The sequence below is a fragment of the Theropithecus gelada genome, chromosome 1 (assembly GCF_003255815.1).
Source record: "Theropithecus gelada isolate Dixy chromosome 1, Tgel_1.0, whole genome shotgun sequence".
NCBI lineage: Eukaryota > Metazoa > Chordata > Mammalia > Primates > Cercopithecidae > Theropithecus > Theropithecus gelada.
Genome location: NC_037668.1, coordinates 76,972,570 through 76,997,006, shown reverse-complemented (window position 1 = coordinate 76,997,006; position 24,437 = coordinate 76,972,570). Strand labels below are relative to the sequence as shown.

Here is a 24,437-nt window from a genome sequence, read left to right as displayed (position 1 = left end):
CATGCCTTGGAGACATTTTCCCCATTTCTTGGTGATTAACATTTGGCTCCTTGTTACTTATGCAAATTTCTGCAGCAGGCTTGAATTTCTCCCCAGAAAATGGGTTTTTCCTTTTTTGTTGCATCATTAGGCTGCAAATTTTCCAAACTTTTGTGCTTTGCTTCCTCTTGAACCCTTTGCCATTTAGAAATTTCTTCTGCCAGATATGCTAAATCACCTCTCTCAAGTTCAAAGTTCCACAGATCTCTAGGGCAGGGCAAAATGCCACCAGTCTCTTTGCATAACAAGAGTCACCTTTACTCCAGTTCCCAAAAAATTCCTCATCTCCATCTGAGACCACCTCAGGCTAGATTTCATTGTCAATATCACTATTGGCATTTTGGCCAAAGTCATTCAACAAGTCTCTAGGAAGTTTCAAACATTCCCACATTTTCCTGTCTTCTTCTGAGCCCTCTACACTGTTCCAACCTCTGCCTGTTACCCAGTTCTACATTTTGGGGTATCTTTACAGCAGTGCCCCACTCTCTGTGATACTAATTTACCGTATTAGTTCTTTCTCAGGCTGCTATGAAGAAATACCTAAAACTGGGTAATTTATAAAGGAAAGAGGTTTAATTGGCTCACAGTTCCACATGACTGGGAAGGCCTCAGGAAACTTGCAGTCATAGCTGAAGGGAAAGCAAACATGTCCTTCACATGATGGCAAGAAGGAGGAGTGCTGAGCAAAGAGGGAAAAGCCCCTTATAAAACAATCAGATCTTGTGAGAACTCACTCACTATCATAAGAACAACGGCATGGGGGTAACTGCCCCCATGATTCAATTACCTCCTACCGGGTCTCTACCATGATGTGGCAATTATGGGAACTACAATTCCAGATGAGATTTGGGTGGGGACACAGCCAAACTGTATCGGGCTGGAAAGAGAAAAAAGAGCAATCTAGAAACAAACCAGGATAGTACATTATGCAGGATCCTGTCACTGTAGAGGAAGAGGAAGGAAGCCATGTGGGTGACTAATCCTTTATCATTTCTCTGAGAGAAGCACTGTATGAAACTTGGGGAAAATCTTACTCATGGAATAGCTTCCTGGAGAAGCCCCTCCACCACAATACCCAACCATACCCAGCTCTGCAAGAAACCCTCTAGCCAATCATGGACCTAGAAATGGCAGGGCACAGACAGTCAGCCCTCTTCCTCTCTGGCATTATCCCCTCACCAACACACATTCACTCCATTCAGTTAACAGATCTCTACTGTGAGTATTCCATGTGTCAGGTACCATCATATGCTAGATTATTCATTAGTGAGCAAAAACAGATACTGTCCCTACCCACATACAAATTACAACCTAGTTGGACATGTAAATAATAAACAAACAAGCACCATACATTCATAATTATAAATTGAGATAATGCTTTGAGAAAAGGATCTAGTTGCTCTGAGGGAGATTAGCAGAAGCTAAAACAAAAAAGATGGGTAGAAACCAGCTAGGCAAAGGAAGAAGTTAGTATGGAGAATAGAATGAATGGAAGGAAAAGTGTTCAAAGGTCTTGAGATAAAACTATGAAGTGGGTGCATCTGAGGAAGTAAAAAAGAGTTTGGATTTTATTCCAGCATAACTGGAAATTATGAATTTTAATCTAGGAAGTGACATGATCCAATTAAACTTTTTTGTTCTTTTTCTTTTTTTGTTTTGAGACAGGGTTTTATTGTTATCCAGGCTGGAGGGCTGTGGCACAATCATGGCTCACTGAAGCCTCAACCTCCTGGGCTCAGGTGCTTATCCCACCTCAGCCCCACAAGTAGCTGGGACTATAGGTTTGTGCCACCGTACCTGGCTAACTTTTGTAATTTTTTTTCTTTTCTTTTCTTTTTTGGTAGAGATGGAATTTTGCCATGTTGCCCAGGCTCATCTCAAATTCCTGAGTTCAAGGGATCCACCTGCCTTGATCTCCAAAAGTGTTGGATTTACAAACATGAGCCACCACTCTGGCCCAATTAGGCTTTCAAAAGGCTATGCAGAGAAGGGAACTGAGAGGGGAAAAGTAGGAAAAAGGAAGCTGGGCAGACTAGAATACTTTTTTCAGCAAACTAGCCAAAACAAGGAAATGTAGACAAGTAGACAGATTGGAAATATCTTTTGGAGAAAGAGAATTTAAAGTCTTTTAGAGAACTTAAGACCTTAGTGAGATGTGAAAATTTCAGTAAATGATATCAAGCTAAAAAAAATTTAATATCATTATTGACTTTGCTCGTACTTTTTGACATTTTCATATCCAATCCATCAACAAATCCTGTAGACTACCTTTGAAACAGATTCCAAATCTCACTTCTTATCCGCTCCACAGCTTCTTCCTTTACTTAACCCATTATTATACCTTGCCTGGATGGCCACGATAGCTACCCACTGGTCTTGCTTTCACTCCTCCCAACCCCCAGATAAAACTCTTACCAAAGACCACAAGGCCCTATAATCTAGTCCCCTCCCCCACTTTCTAACTCATTTTCTGCCAGTCTCCTCATCACTTATTCCTACTTATTCACACTGACATTCTTACTATTCCTAGAGACACAGAAACTTATTTCTGCCCTTGGACCTTTATCCTTGCTGTTCTCTCTGGCTCACTGTTTTTCCAATTATATGTATAGTTTATTTCCTTACTTTGAGTTCTACTAAATGGTCACCTCTCTGGCCATCCTAATTTAACAGTCCCTATGTTACCCTCTATCCCCTTGTCTTGCTTTTTCATTCATTATGCTTACCATTACCTTATACTACATTATACATTGATTTGTTTGTTTATCTCTCTTTCCCATTAGAATTTAAGTTCCATGAAAGCATAGAATTGCTTTTTTTTCTCCTTCTGCTTCTAAAACAGCTAGAAAAGTGCCAACATGGGAAGCTCTTGGGCAATATATTTTTTTAATTTTTTATTGACAAATAAAACAGGCAGTATTTATTGAAGGGTGAAAGAAAGTTAAAGTTAACTCAGGTTTCTGGTTTATACAATTGGCTGGATGTAGATGTTGAAGCTATTCACTGAGATAGGAGCACTTTTAGAAGCCCAGATTTGGGGCATGTCAGGAGATTAATTTTAATCAGGTTAAATTTGAGGTAACTTTGAGACATCCAAGAGAAGCAATCAGGTTGGCAGTTGGATAGAATGACCATGTAATTTATCATTCCAACTGAAAGTGAATAGGAGAACTAAAAAAAAAGTGTATATTTTTTGAAATATTGTTTTTTGAAACAAAATTGATTTTATTACATTAGACTTACAAAATAATTATTTTCAAAATCTATTTTTAAAAATAAAATGTAATCTAAAAATAAAATTAATAGGCATCTATGTACATTAAAGCAAAAATGTTTAAAAACATATTTATTTTCTTAAAATCAAAGTAATTTATTTGGCATACATTCACATGCTTTACTCAGTTTCTTAGCTACACCTATATTTAACACTATGTCATTGATATTTTTATGAAGAATTTTTTTTTCTAATATGTTCTAATGATTTTTAGTTTTTGATGACATTGCCTTTGCCTTTAATCTTCTTAGAGTTACATATTATGATGAATAAGTTTGAAACTGTTGACACATTCAATTAATTATTCTTTATACAACATACTATACTTAAATTAAAAGGGCATTTTCTCTATAGGTACTGAGGTACCTTCCTGATAAACTTAGAGCACATTTTCTAAATAAGGGACATTCCTAGGTGTAAGCTTTTTAGTATTGAAATATATAAATATTTCAGTCCAAATATTTATACAGTTACTTCCTTATTTACTCCCTTCAGGAAATTTTTCTTTGATTTTTTTTATAAAACAAAATTTGTCAAATGAGATGCTTCTTCTTCATTCTTTTAAATGTTCACCAAATGTAGATATTATAAAACTGAAGGCCTTCTCAATTTTATTCCACTCTAGTACAACACATAAATGTACAATTAAAAATAGGAGCTTCATCAAAAGACTCTCCTAATAAGTTGTTATCCCAAAGTAAAATCATAGAATTTCAAAATTTAATCTTGTATTTCAATTTTGCTTTCACCATTTAGTTTGTGCAATTTCTTTCTTGCTTTTGTAAAGTCAACTGTCATATCTTCTTGTTTGCAGGCTTTATTTTAAATAATTGCAAATTGATAAAAGCTTTAAAAGCTGAAGCACTTTCGTGCTTCATTTATTGAATATTTGATTAAAGATTGCCAATTGATTTTGAACAAAAGACACCCAAAATGTAAAAGTCTAATTAACAATAACAAAGAAAAAGTACAAAATCAATGTAGATTAACAAAATTTTGGGCCTTTATTAAAGACTCAAAATTTCTGAAATCACATTGATGTCAGATAATAAAGACAGAAAGTGTGGTCTGCCTTTCTGAAACTTTATAAAAACATTTTTTTCACATATAGTTTAATGTTAGCTTCATACAAAAATTGTATAGTTCTGTTTGGATACATTTTGACAACTATGGCTTCTATTTTGAAGATAGAAAATAGAAGCTTGTTTGGATGCAATTATGAATTATGTAGACACCTCAAACCAATTCAAAATAAATTTTACTCCATAGGTTTGTTGATTTAACAAGTACATTGCTTTCACCAAACCAAAATAGGTTTGCTGATTTAACGAGTATGTTGTTTTCACCAATTTCAAAAAATACCAATTGTATTCATATTGCCCTAAGATAATTTTTTCTTTAATGTTTAACTTTTGAAAATGAATAAGCTGTATCAGTACTACCAAGACAGCATTTTAGCTTCAATAGAATGAATTTCCAAAAGCTTTACTTTGGTTACGTGAATTGGATGAAAATAATTGAATTATATTGGAATTCAGTTAAATTATTTTCTGTTTGATATATCTGTTGACTTTGATATAAAACTGCTGGTTTTAGTTCTTCTGCTAATTGAGAAAAGACATTGACAGCTACCACTTCATACCCAAGGGAACTTGGAATTGGAAATGATCAAAATTATTTTAAAATAGTCATGTACTCTAAATAATAAGCCAGACATCAGAAGTTATATGTAGTATAGCTCTGATGTCTGGCTTTTCATTTAGAGCAAATGACTGTTGTAGAATAATTTCAATCATGTTTCTTCTATGCTTCTGCTTTTACATGTGTAAATTGTAGTATTTTGGCATAAGTTTTTCAAAAATAAGTATTAACTATTTAAGTAGGTGTTGATGTTTCTTCAGCAGATTTGTGTCTTCTGATGTGTATGTGGGCATGTTATCAGTACATCCCTATCAGGATCATAAACACTAACAAATGTTTTGTACAAGTTATGTACTTATCATTGCATGTCATGAGAAATGGAAATTTTGTAGTTAGCTTTCCTAAAACATACACTTTTATCGTTTTGAGCTCATTGCTGGTAAAAGGGTAACAGATAAAAAAATTTTCAAGAATTTTAACTAAACAAGAAAATAAATGCATAATTTTAGATTACACCCTGGGATAAATGTGTCAAGAGCATTCAGACTATTTGCTATAAGCAGGACTACTTAGTTTCTGTTTCCCAGGCATATTTCAAAATCTCCTGACCAATTATTTTCCACATTTCCTATTGATCCCACTAACTAGTAACTTGGAGACTCCACATATCTTGAAGGTTACAGCATGGGCCACAGCACAGTTGACTGGTACAACAAGCTGCCAGCAGGGACGAAATCTTTGAATACTCCTCACACCACCATTTGGGAACTGAAGGTGCTAACTGCCCTCCTGTATCCAGATACATTTAGTTTGATCAGAGAGCACATTCCTTGAAAGGTGGATATCGGTTACTTTGGGTCTGCAAAAAGTCAAGAAGAGAAAACAGGTTATCACTGTTTTTAGTTAATAAGCATGTTTTTAAATTAAGACCCCATCCGTTTTCACTTTTTCCTTAACCCCCTATCTTGACTTGCTCTGTCCATTTCATGCCCTAAGCACGCTTAGTGCGAACTTGGAATTCATCGTTCCCAACCAAGAAGGAACATGATGCCAACTATCCATCACATACAGCATGATGAGTATTGCATTTACCGTTTACTGAGCACCCCATATGTGTCAGGTACTAATCTCCAAACTTCACAACAAATCCATAAGCTAAACATTATTTCCATTTTATAGATTGGGAAACTCAGTCCCAAGGTTACATGACTGATTAGTAATAATGGAAATGGATTAGAGCCTAAGCCCACATTAGTTCTGCTATACAATGACTGCGTTTCTAAAAGACATCCAAAGCTAGAATTGAACACAGCCCTAGCTGTTCATTCAACACAGCCCTATCTGTTCATTCAAAACCCAGCACTGACCGACTTATTTACTCATTCATTTGAAATATTTATCAAGTGCCTCTGTATGCTAGGTTCTATGCAAGGCGACAAGGAGATTCCAGTCTAGTGACTTCACAACCTGAACGATTATTGTTATTCCACCCATGATGTAACAACAAAGTAATTTGGATACAAAACTTCAGCACAAACCTGACCCATTTCAGCTATGGTCTACCACCCAATCCCAAAGCACCCAGAATTCTAATACTGCCTCATATACCATCCCATACCCCAGCAAATGACAGTTTTGAAAACACAGTGCTTTTCACCTAAGAGTTTCACAACAACCCTAAGAAGGATACAGGATGCTTTTTAGTAACCACATTTTATACAGAAGCACGGGAGAAGAATATACCAAGAGCTTGGACTAGAATCCAACTCCTAGGTCCTTGTTCAGTCTCCTCTTCTTGCTGCCTGTCAGGAATCTGGATGGGAGAAGATAGAGTATGTGATTTATAGCCTCTCATTGCATGGGGTGCCTGTCCCTGGAGTTTCTGTCTGCACTGGCATTCTGCCAGCAGCCACCATAGGTAGGAATATCATTGCTGTCCATGACCAGGGGGAATAATCAGTCTCAGCTATTCCTCAGCTCCAAACAAGCCTAAGTAATTGGGTTTAATTTTAATTTTTTTTAATGGCTTGGAATTAATAGAAGCAGCTGCTGCCACAGTGTGTGGGTGTCCTTCTCCAGAAGGCACAGACCAAAAAAAAAAATCCCTACATATAATATAAACTCTGAAAAATAAATAATACAGTGTGTAGGACAAAAAGGTTAATTCAAGAATCGAAGGCCGGGCGCGGTGGCTCAAGCCTGTAATCCCAGCACTTTGGGAGGCCGAGGCGGGTGGATCACGAGGTCAGGAGATCGAGACCATCCTGGCTAACATGGTGAAACCCCGTCTCTACTAAAAAAAATACAAAAAACTAGCCGGGTGTGGTGGCGGGCGCCTGTAGTCCCAGCTACTCGGAGGCTGAGGCGGGAGAATGGCGTGAACCCGGGAGGCGGAGCTTGCAGTGAGCCGAGATCGCGCCACTGCGCTCCAGCCTGGGCGACAGAGCGTGACTCCGTCTCAAAAAAAAAAAAAAAAAAAAAAAAAAAAAAAAAAAAAAAAAAAAAAAGAATCGAGCAGTGTCTTTTTGTTATCAAAAATTCAGCTGGCAATATGTAGCACTGTCTCTCTCCTCCCACCCTGAGTGCCCATCAGCCCCTGATAAGATGATAATCTGATTAGACACTGGGTGTAAAAATGTGTTGCCTGTATCTGAGCACTCTCTCACTCTTTCTCCCCCTCCTTGTGACTCACCAAGAGATTAGCTGTGACAGAGTGCAGAGAGAGATAAGAATAGATGTGCTGGTGACAGGAGTCCTATTATAATTATTTGGAGGAAGATAGGATTGGAATTAGAATGGGTCCTGTTTGCCTAGGGAGGGTGCATTTAGAATATGGGTATCCATCCAAGGTCCCTGGCTGTGCCAGACATCAAAGAGGAAAAGGAGGGGGGCAAATGGCTCAAGCTAGGTGATAGCCTTGGTTGTTCCAGCCAAATGTAGACTAAAGGCCATGTGTTGGCATAGATGACAAATGAGGGATTCAGCTGCCCTCACGAAGGGAAAAGGAATGAAATCTTACCTCAATTTCAAATACGCCTGAGAAACTACATGCCAGTTTGCTTCCATCCCCTGCGTAGATGAAGTAAGGGAACCAAGAGACTATAACTGCCGTTGCTGGATAAATCTGAGGTAGCACAGCCTTGGAATGGTGGGAAGAACATGTGCTTAGCAGTCAGACAGTAGTGTACATCAAACAGATAGCACAGCTATGGAGATTCAGAAGGTGCTTAAAATTTGCTACTTCCTTTGGGGATATCTGAGTGACTTTGTGATCCCCTTGTTTTGCGCACCTTTTTAAAGACTTACAACCTGGAAAGAATGATATTCTGTTATGTCCCTTTCTGCTAATTTGAAGAAAAATGCTTGTGTCTACTGGGGTATTAGGACTCCTGTCTTTCAAGGCTCCTGAGGATGACTAGAGAATGCTGTTGTTTTAGAAAAACTTATGTACTACATTAGGTCTGGGACTTCTCTTCTTCCTATGTTCTGGTAACCTCCAAAATGATGCTTTGGGAATTTAGCTGAGGGGTCTGAACAGAAAGTAGAGAGGATGATAGATGGGAGGGGAATCATTGATTCACTCTTAAGTCAACTCAGTCATTTAACAAAATACGTTGAGCTCCTCTTCAGGGCCAAGTACTGTGCTAGTGCTGAGGATTTTGAAGTGAATCAGAAACACAGCAGTGTCTGCAATTAGTATTTAGAGCAGTTAATTCATCCTGAAGTTGTTGACAAAGACTTCAAAGAGGAACTATCATTTGAGCTAAGCCTCACTTCTCTATACAGAGATGCACTATGTAGAAAAGAATGGGAATAACAATTATAGGCAGAAAGAACAGCATTTAAAAAGGCAAGGAGGTTTCTGAGAATATGATATATTCAGAGCATGACTTAAAGTTTCACTGGAGAGAGTACAATATATATGTTAGTGGAGCTGACATTATTTATTCACAAACATATTTATCTAATTCATAAGCATTCTTGGCACTTCATCTATAAGCCGTTGTATAGGTCCTGGAGAACTGGAGATGAACAATATGTAGTACCTGCCATCCAGGAGAGCTCATTCTCATAGTGGAGACTGGAATATGTTTGAATTGATGTAGTGAGATAGGAGCTATAATAGAGAGATAGAATAGACAGAGAAATAGAATGAGATAGAAGCTATAATACTGTTTGTGAATGTGTTGAGTGTGTACATGCATGAGAGAGTGAGTGTGTGTGTATGTATGTGTGCATGTGTGCTTACTCAGAACATTCAGTCATGCATGACTTAATCTGAGGATGTGAGTTACAGACCTCCCTCATTCATGTGGATGTCCTCAAGACATTGAACTCAGGACGAGGCCTTATTCCAAGAGCTGGATCAGCCTTTAGTCCCCAAGTCTTGAAAGCACACACCACAGGACCCGAAATCTTCCTGGGTGTCTGGCAGGATTGGGTGCTGGGCCATTTTCTTTCTGGGATCTTCTGGGGAGTCTTGAACAACCTGCTTAAGCATAAAGGTTCTTCACTCTACCTTTATTTTCATACCATTGATATAATATGAATAACTTCAGAGGCCTGTTGAGAGGAATAAAGAAGTGAATACATTATAAAGTACTTAGAATGGCCTAGCATATGGTCAATGCTATTAGGAAATAGTACTATAGTAATTATTATTATTATCTTATTGTTTCCATGGATATCATAGACTATCTGTGTTAAATGGAATCATAAGTCTGCCTTGTCTAACCTCACATCAAGTACAGGAACTTTATCCCCTAAATCTTCTAATACTTGTACTTCTCTGTAAGGCAGCCCTCTCTACTTTCTCTTCAGCTGAATGTTAAAGAGTCTCTATACTGAACTAGAATCTGCCTTCTTGTGATGCCTACCAATGTTATTCTGGGATAAGAAGTTTTTTTCCCTTTTTTTCATTGCTTTTTAAATAAATAAGTATTACTTGAGACCGCTCTATGCCATCACTAGAGTTAAAGAAGTAACACAGTTTATATTTTCAAGAAGCTTACTCTTTGAAGAAATATCCAAATATCCATTTACTTTTATTGTTCATTGTTAAGAGACAAACTAGATGATAAAAATCTTTTTATATCATTTTTTAAAGTAGAGAAAAATAATGAAGACTCAATAGTCAGGGAAGACTTTAGAGAAGAGCTGTGTTAAAGGGTAGTCACTTATACATTGATTTGTTCATTTAAAAAATATTTAAACCTTTGTTGACAATTGACTATATGCCTCATCTATCAGTAGGAGTTCACCAAGTATGAAGATGGTGGGGAAGGCAGTTCAGGTAGAGGAAAGATCAAGTACAAAACATAGAGATATTGAAGGTATGGCACAAAATTGTGTTAGGGAGTTATGAGTAGTTGAATATAAACAAAGCAAAGGTTTCAAGGAAGGTGAAATGAGTGATGATGCTGGAATCACAAGGCCATCACAGGCCTTGTGGGCCAAACTGAAATGTGAGGATAGAAAGTTGCTTAAAAGTTTTTTAGCAAGAGAGTACTATAAAATCAGGTTTTTCTGGAAGTAGAAGGTAAGGCTGTAAGTTGGATGGCAAGGGGAAAAGGAGAATGGAAAGATACTGTAGGGATTATGAATACAGGATTTTGAGCCACACTGGCCTAAGCTTAATACAGGATCTGCTGCTCACTGATCTTGTGACCTCAGAGAATCTTTTTTTTCCCTCTCGTGGCTTCAATTTTTTTTATCTGTGTAAAGGTGATAACAGCCCCAGCTCATAAGGTTATTGTGAGGATTAAATGATAATGCATATAAAACACTTAATACAATGGCTGAGACATAACAAAAAAATAAGAGAAAAATCAGAAGTATGTCCCAAATGAAGGAGACATTTTTTCCTCCCTAGTTTCAGCCCCCTTTGCTTTATTCTTTGCATTACTTGAAAGTGTTGAATTTTGCCTGCTGAGCCCTCCTCAAATAGATTTCTGTTTGTATCCTTAGGAAAGTCTAGACAATCTAAGCACTGAACAGCATCTCAGTTTCCCTGAATGATTGCCCCAGAGCCCATTAACTCTACTTTGTCTGCTAATCAGGTTAGGCATCCGGGCTCACCCAGGAGAGGAGCTGGAACAGCTGCAGGCAGTAGATGGATTCTCCTGATAGCACATAATCAAATTCAGTGGAGACAGCAGGCATTCAGAGTCAAGTTGCAGAACTTGGCTGGAAGAGGAGAAAACTGTGGTGACAGAATTTAAAGCATATACCCTGGTTGGATATACTGGTAAATAAAGAGCTGAAAACAGCATCATAACCTGAGACCTTATGAATATAGGAACCGCTTGTGAATGAAGACATACTCATCCAGGGCTCTAAGAGACTCAAACTCAGACTTTCAAGCCAGGGCCTGAAGTGACTATCACAGACCATTGGCTGGAAACATTAAGGCCACTTTCACAGACATTATCCCCAAATACAAATCAGGAGCCCTGAGACTCGCATATGCCGCCAGCCTGCCTCACTTTCCTGCATCTTCAATAACATCACAAATGTAGAGCATCATGTATTCTGTCCATACCCACATCCTTGCACTGGTCTGTTCTGTCTCTAATCTTGACTCTTCACTGCTTCCTTCTCTCTCCCTCTTCAGACCTCTTCATTTTCCACTTTTTCCTCTGGAACACAGCTCCATGGTTAATAATCCCACTTTGATCCTCAGTCTTTAAGTTCACTTCTTCCTTTACCCCTTGTCTTAACCAAACTAGACTTGGTTAAAAGTCTATGATGCTTAAATATTTGCTGAGTAAAACAATGAACTGAGGCCTGACTCTCTTGGAGGACATTACTTCACCCATTGCCCTCTCAAGAAATCCTCATTCTTCTACACTGCACGTACAGAAGGATCAGGAGGGGTCACTTTGCTCCTCACTCCTCATGCACCTTCCAAGCCATCATTTCTCTACCTCATCACTGATAACTCCAGAATTTAGGGTAGCAACCTAGTTAGAAGAAGGAGTGCCTATAAGATTTGTCTTAAAGATATATTTCCATTATAAGAAGACTGTTATTTATATATTTATTAGTAGTGGCTTTGGGAGTAGGAGGTAAATGGACTCTATTGGTGGGCCAAAGTGCACCTCTTAACAACCTTTGATACTACTGCTGACTTTTATGTGAAAGTTCTGTTTCTTTGTTGCTTAGACTGCATATCTATCATCCTGTCCTCCTCCTCAGCACTTTCAGTTTCTTACACATCTTAGACCCCATGGCCCATCATTTTAGTCACTTTTTCTAATATAATCAAATACCAGAATATTTAATTAAATTTAATATAATCAAATGTATGTACAGGCATCAATGCCATGTAACCACTGCTGTTCCATGGGAATCCCACAGCTACACCTCCCACCCTAGCCACTTAGCTTCAGAAAGACACTAAGGTAGAAACAAGATTCTGCAGCAAACACTAGTATGTTATAATGCTCTCTGTTCTGTTAACAATTTTCTCTAGGTTGTTCTTCCTGGAGCCGGCACCCTTCTTGTTCTTCTCAATTTCCCCTCCTATACCTTCCTCCTCACATTTTTCTTCATATGCCCCTGTAGTCTATGGCTTCTCAATTGAATGCCAAGCCAATACAGGTGAGCCTTACATCCTTCATCCACTGTATCTACACTCCCCAGGAGCATCCCTTCCTTTAAGGATCTTCCAAATCAACCTTGGTGGCTAAGACTTATTAAGCAATTGATAAAAAAAAACAAGAGTTACACAAAATGTGGAACTGAACTGGCCTGGAATTTTCGATGTAGTATCATGGAAAGGGCACAGTTTGAGGTGAGTTTTGCAGGATAAGCAGTATTTGAAGTAATAGAAAGAGATATTCACTGCAGGGAAACATTATGAAGAGGTTGGATATCATAAATCATGAGAGGGTAGAGTAACTCTTTAAAGTGGATAAACGCAAAGACATTATGGAAACTATGACTGCAACATTTTTGTTTCCTGTTTGCATCTCAGTGTTTAGCTTAGCAAAATTGCCCACACAGCGTATTTTAAAGCACTATTTCCCAAAGTGCTTCTGTGGAAAATTAGTCTCATGGAATGCTCTGTAGAAAATAACAGCAATAATTTAGAGAAATATTGAATATTTTTCCCTTCCTTGAATATATACAATGCATATGAGTTTATTTTAAAAGTTCTTAATTAGTCTTATAATTTAAAAAACCTGACTTCCCTGGGAAAAGTAGGCCTCTCCCATTCATATCTCTACAGCTTCACAGTCTTTATTTACCTTCAAGTCACTTTTAGAATCTGTAATTATATTGTCTACTTATTTTTAATATTTTATTGACCACTTCCCCACTATTCTCCATGAGGACAGAGATCTTGCTTGTCTTCTTTGTTATTGTACATCAAGGCCTGGGCATGTGATGCCACATATGTTAGGTGCTCAAAATAAGGATAAACAAATGAAGAGAATGTATCTATTTTTGTTTAACTTTGCATTTTCCAAACAGTTGAGAAAGGGTAGCACTGAATTGTGAGCAAAGAGCTGCCAGATTCAGGTCTGTTTTAGACACTATGTGGTTTGTGTTGTCATTCTCCCAGCCCCATTACCTATGGTTCTTGATGTTACAGTTTTTCTACTAGGCATTGATTTATATGTGTTACCTTTTGAAGCTTGAACAGATGTCTCATATGCCCAAATTTCTTTGTTTATATATTTTAGGCAAAGGCTGCCACCCAAAAATGTTTACTACTACCGCTGCCCAGACCATAGGAAGAACTATGTGATGTCCTTTGCCTTTTGTTTTGACCGAGAAGAAGATATTTACCAGTTTGCTTACTGCTACCCATATACATACACTCGCTTCCAACATTACCTTGACAGCCTGCAAAAGAGAAACATGGATTACTTCTTTCGGGAGCAGCTGGGCCAGAGTGTGGTAAGGCCTGTGCCAGGTTTGGGTTACTCGTTTAGAAACAGGCAATCTTGGGATAGGGACTTAGCAGTGGGTTTTTATGGAATGCAAGTAATGAATAGTGGTGCTTTCCAGAACTTTTTAATAATTTACTAATTACAATTAAACAATTACATAATTAGTATTAATTTAACAATTCTTTAAAGTATTGTTTTTATTGTGTGATTTATTGCGACTGTGGGGCACCATAGTAAGATATGAGAAGAAGTCACAGAGTAAGATATGAGACAGATGGTTGTTTTTCTGAATGAAGCTGATAAAGCTCTCTAGCAAAATAAAAAGTTAGGTGAATCCCAAAATTAGGTGAATCCCAAAACCTCTGAGAGAAAAGGAGACTTTTACTAGGTGTTACAAAAGGTATGAAAGCATTTTATTACTGTGAGCTTCTGATATGAAGAACACATTTCTTAGTGAACCAAACTTGCCTGCAGTACAGGTTAGCAAGTGGTGTGCAGTTTGGTTGTGATGGCCATAGTGTGCTCTGTCTCTGTCATCCATCAGTTTCCGACTCTTTTTTCCTGCTCCAGGTTTAGTTTCCTGGGTCTAGAGATTTCAGTTTCCCATTCCATAATAGTTCCCTATTGCTGATGTGACAAACTACCACAAACATGGTAGTATAAAACAACACAAAATTATTTTCTTATACTTCTGGGAGCTAGAAATACAAAATGAGTCTCACTGGGCTAAAGTCAAGGTATCAGCAGATCTATGTTTCTTTTGGAAGCTCTAGGGGAGAATTTATTTCCCTGCCTTTTCCAGCTTCTAGAGGCTGCTTGCATTTCTTAGTTTGTAGTTCCCTTCCATCTTAAAAGCCATCAGTGGCTGGTTGAGTCTTTTTCATGCTGTATCACTTTGATATGAACTCTCTGTCACTTATAAGGATCCTTGTGCTTATAATGGATTTACCCAGATAAATCCAGGTTAATCTCCATATAGCAAGATCTTTAACTTAATTACATCTGTGAAGTCTCTTTTGTTATGTGAGGTAACATAGTCACAGGTTCTGGGGATTAGGAGTTAGACATCTTGTGTTGTGGAGTGGTGCATTATTTTGCCTACCACATCTTCCTACTTCCTTTTCTTTTCTTTGTTCTTCTTTTTTTTTTTTTTTTTTTTTTTTTTTTTTGAGATGGAGACTCACTCTGTCACCCAGGCTGGAGTGCAGTGGAGAGATCTCGGCTCACAGCTCACTGCAACCTCCGCTTCCCAGGTTCAAGCAATTCTCCTGCCTCAGCCTCCCGAGTAGCTGGGATTACAGGCATGCGCCACCACACCCAGCTAATTTTTATATTTTTAGTACAGACAGAGTTTCACCATGTTGGCCAGGCTGATCTCAAACTCCTGACCTCAGGTGATCCACCTGCCTTGGCCTCCCAAAGTGCTGGGATTACAGGTGTGAGCCACCGCACGTGGCCTCTTCCTACTTCCCTCTCTTCCTCTTGTGCCCAAACTAGGATCTGAAGTTGTTCTCCATACTGAATTCATAGGTTTTACTCTTTTGTTGTCAGCAATACTTTGGTTGCTGAATAAGAATAAGCAGGTGCTAATTTGGTTTTATGTTTTACTCTTCAAAAAGTGTGGATTGTGCCCCTAAAAGAGGCATATTGGACGGGCTCTAAACGTTCTAAATGAAGATACTGGTGAAATTGGCAGAAGATACGGTACTTGGGATTCTGATATGTGTTGGTAGTTAAATGGACTCAGTCTAGTGACTGTGAGTTTCACATAAAAGTGAGACCTATTTCTAAATAAATCCAGGATACCTCAAAAAAGAGAGCAATAAAGAGGGCCTATGTGCAACTCAGGTACCTGAGAGACAAGTCTGGTCATGTTATTCTTGTAGTCTGAGATTCTGCATGCACTATGATTTTCCTAAATATCTTTTCTCTACTCCAACCTTCTTCCCAACAGTGCTTCTCATGGTATCTTCCCATTTGTATCTGTTGCCTATATATTTTGAACTGAAAATTGGTATACATGATGTATGAGTCAGCATGCTAGCAGGAAACAGACGGCAGCCTCAAATTAGGATAATTTAAGGAAGGTTTAATAAATGGGCTATTTACAAGGTGTGGGCAATGCATGCAATGACAAGGTATAGTGAAATTCTCTAGGGCTATTAACAACTGAAATGGAATAAAGGGAAGGAATGGTTAACAGAACACAATACTAGAGAGTCATTTAGTGGGTCATGTCGGAAAGAATTAGTGACCTTCAGTTAAGGTGCACAGTTAGCCTGAGATAACTCCATAGAGAATACTGAGAAAAATAAATATATAGACCTCATTCTCTTACTTATATCTGATCTTCTTCTAGGGGTCCATATTGGCCAACACAACCAGAATCCAGAGAACAAAGGAGCCCATTAATGTAATTCATACAGATCAGCCTCCCAGGGAAAATAAAAGGGTATAGATGGGTGGAGAGTAGATGTAGAGGAATATATAGAATACATTAAGTGCACCTGGTCCAATTAACAGTCTATTACTGAACAGTGAGATTATTTGAGAAGGGATTGTCAGAAAAATTCTGAGATTAATATTTGCTAGACATATGAATTATGATTTTTTTAAGAGAATGGGAAGTTCATTCATTACTCATAACTTTTAAGGCAGGATCTGTACATTTCACTCCTGTGCCCACCCCAACCTTCTCTTAGATTTATGACAGCCAGAATGTAGGTGCACAATGAATGTTTATTGAGTGAATGATTGAAACAATGAGAAAATGAATTAAGAACATGTCTGGAAGCAGTGTGAAAAGCTGAGAACAACAGAAAGCTAATAAGAAAAACAATAAGATCAGTTAAGCTTTCAATAATAGATATTCAAAATAACATATATAAAATAACAACAACTTAAACAAGATAGACATTTATTTCTTTTCAATGTAAAAGTCTAAATGTAGGCAATCCACAACTAATTTTGTGGCTCTACTCCTTGAAAGCCTCAAAGCGTCAGGTTTTTTCAGCTTTCTTCTCTGTCATCCTTGGAATGTGGCCCTCAACCTCATGATTCAATATGGAATTCTACCATGATATCTGTAGTCCATGCAGCAGGATGAAGGGGATGGTGGAGAAAGAAGAAGCAGTTTTGTGGCATTGTAATTTACTAGAACTCATTCACATTTAACTAAAGGAAGGACAAGAAATGAAGTCTTTGTTCTGAGTAGCCCAGTTTTAGCTAAAAATTGGTGGTCCTCTATGTGGGAGAATTGACATTGAGGGACAGCTTAAAGTCTCTGCCACAGGAAATCTGAATTCTGCTTTCAGCTCTAACATGAAACTACTTGTATTACCTTGAATTCTATGTTCCCTTTCTGGGGATAATTTTTTCACCTATAAAGTGAGAAAATTGGACTTGAATAGAAGTTTTCAGATTATCCTTGAGGAATTCCTCAGTTGGAAAAAGTAATAGTTTGAAACTCCTGTCCTACTTCAGAGCCCGTGAGAGATAGTTTGGAGATATATAACAAGGTATACATACAAGTCTTCGTATACTTCCAGGAGCATATTCTGTACCGGGGAAAAAGGGCATGTCCAAATAGCTCTGATACTTTAAAAAATATATAATTAAGGATATAATGAGTTGTTTAAGGAGTTAACAATAAAAATAAATGTCGTGGAGAATGTCTTTAAAAGCTAAAGATTTTGTTTTAAGCCATCTTGAAAGATGGGTAGGATTACAGAATACAGAGTTGATAATAAGGTAGCCCAGAAAGGCAGAAAAGCCAAAGCCATTGCCTGGTGGTGGTAGTTGGTTAGAAGTCTGGTTTGATTGGAATAGGGAATTTATGGGGCTACTGGAAGATAAGGCTAGACAAGAAGATTCAGGCAAAACTCTGGAAAGCCCTGATTTTCATATTGGCTACATCCTTTATTCAGATTCTACACAACACACATACTGGGTTTTTTACTTTATATAGACCATTTGATTTTTTCTCACAATAGTTTTATAGAGTAGGCAGAACTGTCCCAGTTTGGGGATAAATAATCTGAAGATAAAAAGATAAGTTTCTTCGTTAAGGCCACATGACTAGTTCATATCAGGGCCAAGATTTAAACCCATGGCTTCTAACACCACGTCCTGGCCCTTTGATGGACATTTTAACACCCAAAAAGATTTTTGAGAAAGAGTTTTACCTTATCCAAAGCAGCATTTTAAGAAAGTACATTTAATGGAAATACGGGGTGTACCTGTGCCATCTGGACTAGATCAAGGAAGCTCTGTGGGTTGACTCAATCCTGTGTTCTGGGCCTTGATGCAGATACTAGAGATTTTAAGGCTTTCTGGCATACTTTTGCAGACAGGATGATTCTCAGTTACCAGGGTATTTGATATGGCTTGTGTCTGAAGGGATCACTGTAATTAGTTAATCCTTATTCCAATTCGGAGAGAGGGTAATTACAAGTGGGAAGGCTAAACATGCCAGCATCCAGATCTTAGGGAGACCAGGCAGGAAGGAAGATTTTGAATTTTCAGTGCTAGAACTATTAATCACTATGGTCATAGCTGTCACTGGTACTAATTATATCATCCAAGAATATATTTTATTTTGTTACCAGTAACCCCTTTGAAACCTACTGAACAAAACGCCTTTGAACATGTATTTAAAACCGTGATCTGCCATTTAAGATAAGGACACCATGAGAAAGATATTTTTATTATTTTTTAATAGCTTTATTGAGGTATAACTTGCAGTGTATAAAATTCATGCATTGTAAGGGTATAATTTTATGATGTTTAGTATCTTATGATTTTTATAGAGTTGTGTGTCTATTACCACAATCTGATTTTAGAATATTTCCATCATCTCAAAAAGTTCCCTTGTTAATTCTCACATCCAGTCCCAGCCACAGGTAACTACCAATCTGCTGACACTATAAATTTGCCATTTCTGAACATTTCATATAAACAGAATTAGAGCATATGTAGTCATCTCATGCATCTTGCATTTTTCACTTAACACTGTAATATGCATGGACCTCAAAAATATTATAGCAAGTATCAGTAGTTCATTTTAAGTGCTGAATAGTATTCCATTGAAAGGATATACCACATTTTGTTTACCTATTCTCCAGTTCAAGGACATTTGGATGGGTTTCAGTTTGGACTTATTATGAATAATGCTGCTATGATCATTTATGTACTTATCTTTGAATGGACATATGATTACATTTTTCTTGGAGTGAAATCATTAGGAAATACAATAAGTTTATGTTCAACTTTTAAAAGATAAACTGTCAAACTGTGTTCCAAAGAGTAGTGTCATTTTATGTCCTTATCAGCCATGTAGGAGGGTTACAGGAGGGTTACAGTTTCTCCAGATGCTAGCCAACGCTTGGAATTATCTGTAATTTTTGTTACAGTCTTTTAGTGGGTGTATCTCATTATGGTTTTAATTTGTATTTCCCTTTTGACTAATTATATTGATCATTTTCTCATGTGCTTATTTTCCACTCATAAATCTTCTTTGGTGAAGTGTCAGTTCAAATCATTTGCCCATTTTTAAAACTGGGTTCTCATGAGTTTCAAGAGTTCTTTCTGTATTCTAACACAAGTCTTTTGTCAGTTATATGTTTTGCAAATATTTTCCTCTAATTCATGCCTGTCTTTTCATTCATTCTGTTAACCATATCTTTTGAAGAATAAAAATTTTAAATTTGAGGTCCAATTTATCAAATGTTTAATGGATTATGCTTTTGGTGCTATTATGAATGGCAGTACCTGTGCACCAAATCCTTGCCAGCATGTCAGTGTTCTTGATTTTGGCCAATCTAATACGTGTGTAATTGTATTTCATTGTTGTTTCAGTTTTCATTTCCGAATAACATATGCTGTGGAGCATCATCTTATAGCTAAGAACTCTTTGTCTAACAGAAGGCCACAATGATTTGCTTTTATGTTACTTTTCTGAAATATTTATATATTTAGCCTACATTTAGGTCTATAGTTCATTTTGAGTTAGTTTTTGTGTATGGAATAAAGTAAGGGCCTAAGTTCATTTATTTGCACATGATATCGAATTTTTCCAGCACTGCTTGTTGAAAAGACTAATCTTTACTCAGGAATTATCTTGGCAATTTTCTCTGATGCCTCTGCTCAGTTTATTTGTTTGCTTGTTTTTAATATTCCCTTTTCTTTTTTAGAACAGTTTTAGTTTCACAGCAAAATTGAGAGGAAGATACAGATATTTCTCAATATACTTCCTGCCCCTACACATGCATAGCCTCTCCCATTATCAACAATCTTTCACCAGAGTGCTACATTTGTTACAATGGATGAACTTACGTTGACACATCCTTAACACCCAGAGTCCATCATTTACCTTAGAGTTCACTCTGGGTGTTGTACATTCTATGGGTGTGGACAAATTTACAGTGGCATGTGTCCACCATTTTAATATATACAGATTATTTTCATTGTTCTAAAAATCCTCTGTACCTTACCTATTCATCCTTCCCTTCCCATAACCTCTGTCAACCACTGATCTTTTTAATGTCCCCATAGTTTTTTCTTTTCCAGAATGCCATATAGTTGAAATTTGTATAGCCTTTTCAGATTGGCTTCTTTTGTTTCGTGATATGCACTTAAGTTTACTCCATATCTTTTCATGACATGATAGCTTATTTTTTAGCACTGAATAAGAGTCCATTGTCTGGATATAATACAGTTCATTTATCTTCCTATTGAAGGATATCTTAGTTGCTTTCAGGTTTTGGCAGTTATGATAAAGCTGCTGTAAACATCAGCATTCAGGTTTTCATGTGGGCATAAATTTTCAGCTCCTTTGGGTAAATTCCAAGGAGTCCAATTGCTGGATCATATGGTAAGAGTGGGCTTAGTTTTGTAAGAAATCACCAAAGTGTCTTCCAAAGTGACTGTACCATTTTACATTCCCAGTTAGCAATGAATGCAAGTACCTGTGCTCCACATCCTTGCCAGCATGTAGTGTTGTCAGTGTTCTTGATTTTGGCCATTCTAATAGGTATGTACTGTATCTCATTGTTGTTTCGATTTGCATTTCCCAAATGACATATGATATAAAGCATCTTCTCATAAACTTGTTTGTCATTTGTATATCTTCTTTTGTAAAGTATCTGTTAAGGTCTTTGGCCCATTTTTAATTGGGTTGTTTGTTTTCTTATTGTTGAGTTTTATGTAGTTTGGTTTTTTCTTTCCTATTGTAAGCCCTAATTCCCAGGCAATCAACCCTGTGTTTATGTAGGTTAAAGGTAAGCTACTATTGGGCTGAGGTTATGTTCAGCCACCCTGAGCCAGTAAGACTTCTGTCTTCTGCTGGTGGATCTGTGTGTGAGGAGGGAAGTATATTCAAACTTTAGGCAGTTTTCAAGTCTGCTTTACTTTCCCTTTCATGTTGTGTTGCCTATGTGTATATGTGTAGCCTCAAGATTGGTCAGAAGAATGTATTATATGAGTAGTAGTAGTATTAAATACCTACCATGTAACTAGCATTATCTAGACTCTGAGGATACAGCAGTGAAAACAGGTTCATGTCTTCATGAGAGTTACATTATGGTAGGAAGAGACAGATAATATTGGAGTAATTAAATCAGCAAAGAGGATCAGTTTGGAGAGTAAGATTTCATTTAGAAGGTAGCACTTAAATCCTGAGATATGTAAGTATTGTCTTCTCCCATTTGCATTTTTAACATGGAGATTTAATGAGATTAAGTAATTTGTCTACATCATGCAACTGGAGTTTGAAGCCAAGTCTTTGTGAACTTTATAATTTTTTAGTGAATTCTTGCAAAGCTGTTCTTTAACACTGCAAATATCTGGTGAGCATCTTCTGCCTGCCAAGTTCTATGTTGGATGCTGGGGAGAGAAGATTAATACAAAACACATTCTGTCCCTGAAAAGTACACAATATATTGGGTGACATAGATGTAAAAATGAATAAAAAGGTAAGATCTGGTATGATACAAGTAGTGGGCAGAGAAGGGGCACAAGGGAGTGAATGAAGACTTAAGGAAGGAGGCATCTTTACTTGAGTATTGAACATGTGTAAAGAGGCTGAAATGCTATGGTGTGTCCTGACAGTGTTATATGACTCCTTGTGACAAAAGCACAGGGTCAGCCTAAGAATAGGAAGGGTGGTGACAGAGGATGCAAGAGAAATAAGTAGAAGCCATGTGAGGAGGACCTTGAATGCCAAGTTAAAGAATTTGAACTGTATCCTGAGGGAAGCTAGGAACCAAGCAAGAGGCAGTATGATCATTGTGACACTTAACCCTTACATCTCTAAACTTCCCCTGCTGGTGGCAGCTTACCTTTCTAATAAGAAGACAGGCTGTCTAGCTGGCTTTCCTTCCCACAGGCAAAGATCTTCGTTAGCCAAGAGTACCAGGAGGAAAACCACCAAGACTACATATATAGTAATAGGAATGACAAAAGAAAACCTTAAGAAGTTGGCCTCTCTGATCTTAACACCTCAAAAGAATCTCTAGAGCTGCCAATGATTATAGGGATTTCATTCAAACTTAGCAAATATATTAATCATCTCCTATGGACAAAGACCTAAGCTATAAAAACCAGCATCTTCTTTTAACATTCGAGAAACCTGACTTTTCGGTCTCAGCTCACACATCACCTCAGCAGCCATGCTCCATCCCAATGACAAGGAAGACCCACTATCCTCAAAACAGCTCCCTCCCTGTAACTTCCTCTCTTTGATTCTAGCCCCATCCTCTGGGCCTACCTTGCAAGTACTTGCTCTTTTAGCTCATAATCAGGCCTGTGAAGATACCAAGACAAGGCTGAAGCACTGAGAGCATTGCTTGAGGCCAAGAGTTCAAGACCAACCTGGGCAATATAGGGAGACCTCATCACTACAAAAAATAAAAACAAAATAGCTGAGCATAGTGGTGTGTGCCTGCAGACCCAGCTTCTCTGAAGCAGGGAGATTGCTTGAGCCCAGGAGTTCAAGGTTTTGGTGGGCTACAATTGTGCTACTGCTCTCCAGCCTGGCAATAGAAGGAGACTCTGTCTTTAAATAAATAAATAAATAAATAAATAAGCAAACAAATAAGACAAGGATATCAAGACACTGACTACATACCCTTGATGAGTCTTCTCTTCTACAAACTAATCTCTCTTTTCTCCTACCCCTAGAGAATTCAACATTTCTTTATATTCCATGGTGTCAAACATTTTACCTTCTTTGTCATTCTTCTTTGGACATGATCCAGGTTGTTATTTTCTTCTTAAAATGCTAGCACTGAATATAAAACTACACAGGGAATCTAAGCATGTACAGCAGAATAGGACTATTGCCTTATCTTGCTCTGGATGTTAGATCTCTAGAAATGCAGTCAGAATTTACATTACCTTCTTTGGGCAGGCAGGCCTCTCTATAATAGATGTTTTTGTTGCTATTCTTTAAATAAATATATTTTTATTTATCTGATATTCTCTTTTTAATAAACCTCTTATTTTTAAAATTGATTTAAATTTATTTATGTTGTTTTTTTTCCATGTTTATTTTAGATTCAGGAGATACATATGCAGGTTTGTTCCCTGGGTATATTGCATGATGCTGAGGTTTGGAGTACAATTGATGGCATCACCCAGGTACTCAGCATAGTATCCAATAGTTAGTTTTTCAAGTATCCAACAGTTTTTCAAACCTTGCCCCACTCCCTCCTCCCACCTAGTAGTCCCCAGTTTGTATTGTTGCCATGTTTATGTCCATGAGACCCCAGTGTTTAGCGGTCATTTATAAGTGAGAACATGCATAAATCTCTTATTTCAAAAATAATTTTAGATTTATAGAAAGTTGGAGAGATAATATAGAAATTGTTCATATGCCCTTTGTGACAGTAGGTAGGTGGTCAGGCATGAGCAGGGCAGGAGAGAGCTCCCCACCTCCACACATACACACACACCAGGAGTATAAGGTGACAATCAGGTGATGGTCAGGCTGTTGTTAACTGTCTCTCTAAAGTAATAATTGGTCACAGCCGGTGCCAGGGAACGGCAGTCTCCTAATAGAAAACACCTGAAACTGGTAATGAACAGCTTTCCATTATGGTCTCAGGAGCTGGGTGAGTGGGCTCAAGCATGCACATGCAGAAAGCCCACCAGGGAAGAATCAGGAGAAAAGTAATGCAAGACCCCAGAAGTATGTCAACATATAAAACCCCAAGCCAAAAAGTCAAATCATGCACTTGTCTTTCACCCTCTTGGCCCCTCCAAGGGTACTTTCTTTTCTTCCTTTCATTCCTGCTCTAAAACTTTTTAATAAACTTTCACTCCTGCTCTAAATCTTGCCATGGTCTCTCCTTCTGCCTTATGCCCCTCAATCAAAGTCTTTCTTCTGAGGAGGCAAGAATTGAGGTTGCAGTAGACCTCCGTGACTTGGATACCTTCCACTGGTAACACCTTCACCCAGTTTCCTCTAATGTTAATATCTTACACAACCATGGAGGATGTGTCCAAAGTAAGAAATTAACATTGGTTCATTACTATTAACTAAAACACATAACTGCATTCAGATTTCACCAGTTTTTCCACTAATA

At 37.7% G+C, this 24,437-nt stretch overlaps 1 protein-coding gene across 1 annotated transcript in view; it reads left to right on the top strand.

Annotated features, from left to right (window-relative positions):
* AGBL4 (ATP/GTP binding protein like 4) overlaps nt 1-24,437 on the top strand; it is a 1,451,937-nt gene that overhangs the window by 914,914 nt on the left and 512,586 nt on the right. The window contains exon 4 of the mRNA XM_025357747.1: nt 13,645-13,861. Coding sequence (XP_025213532.1) covers nt 13,645-13,861 — 217 coding nt within the window. The remainder of the gene's footprint in view (nt 1-13,644; nt 13,862-24,437) is intronic.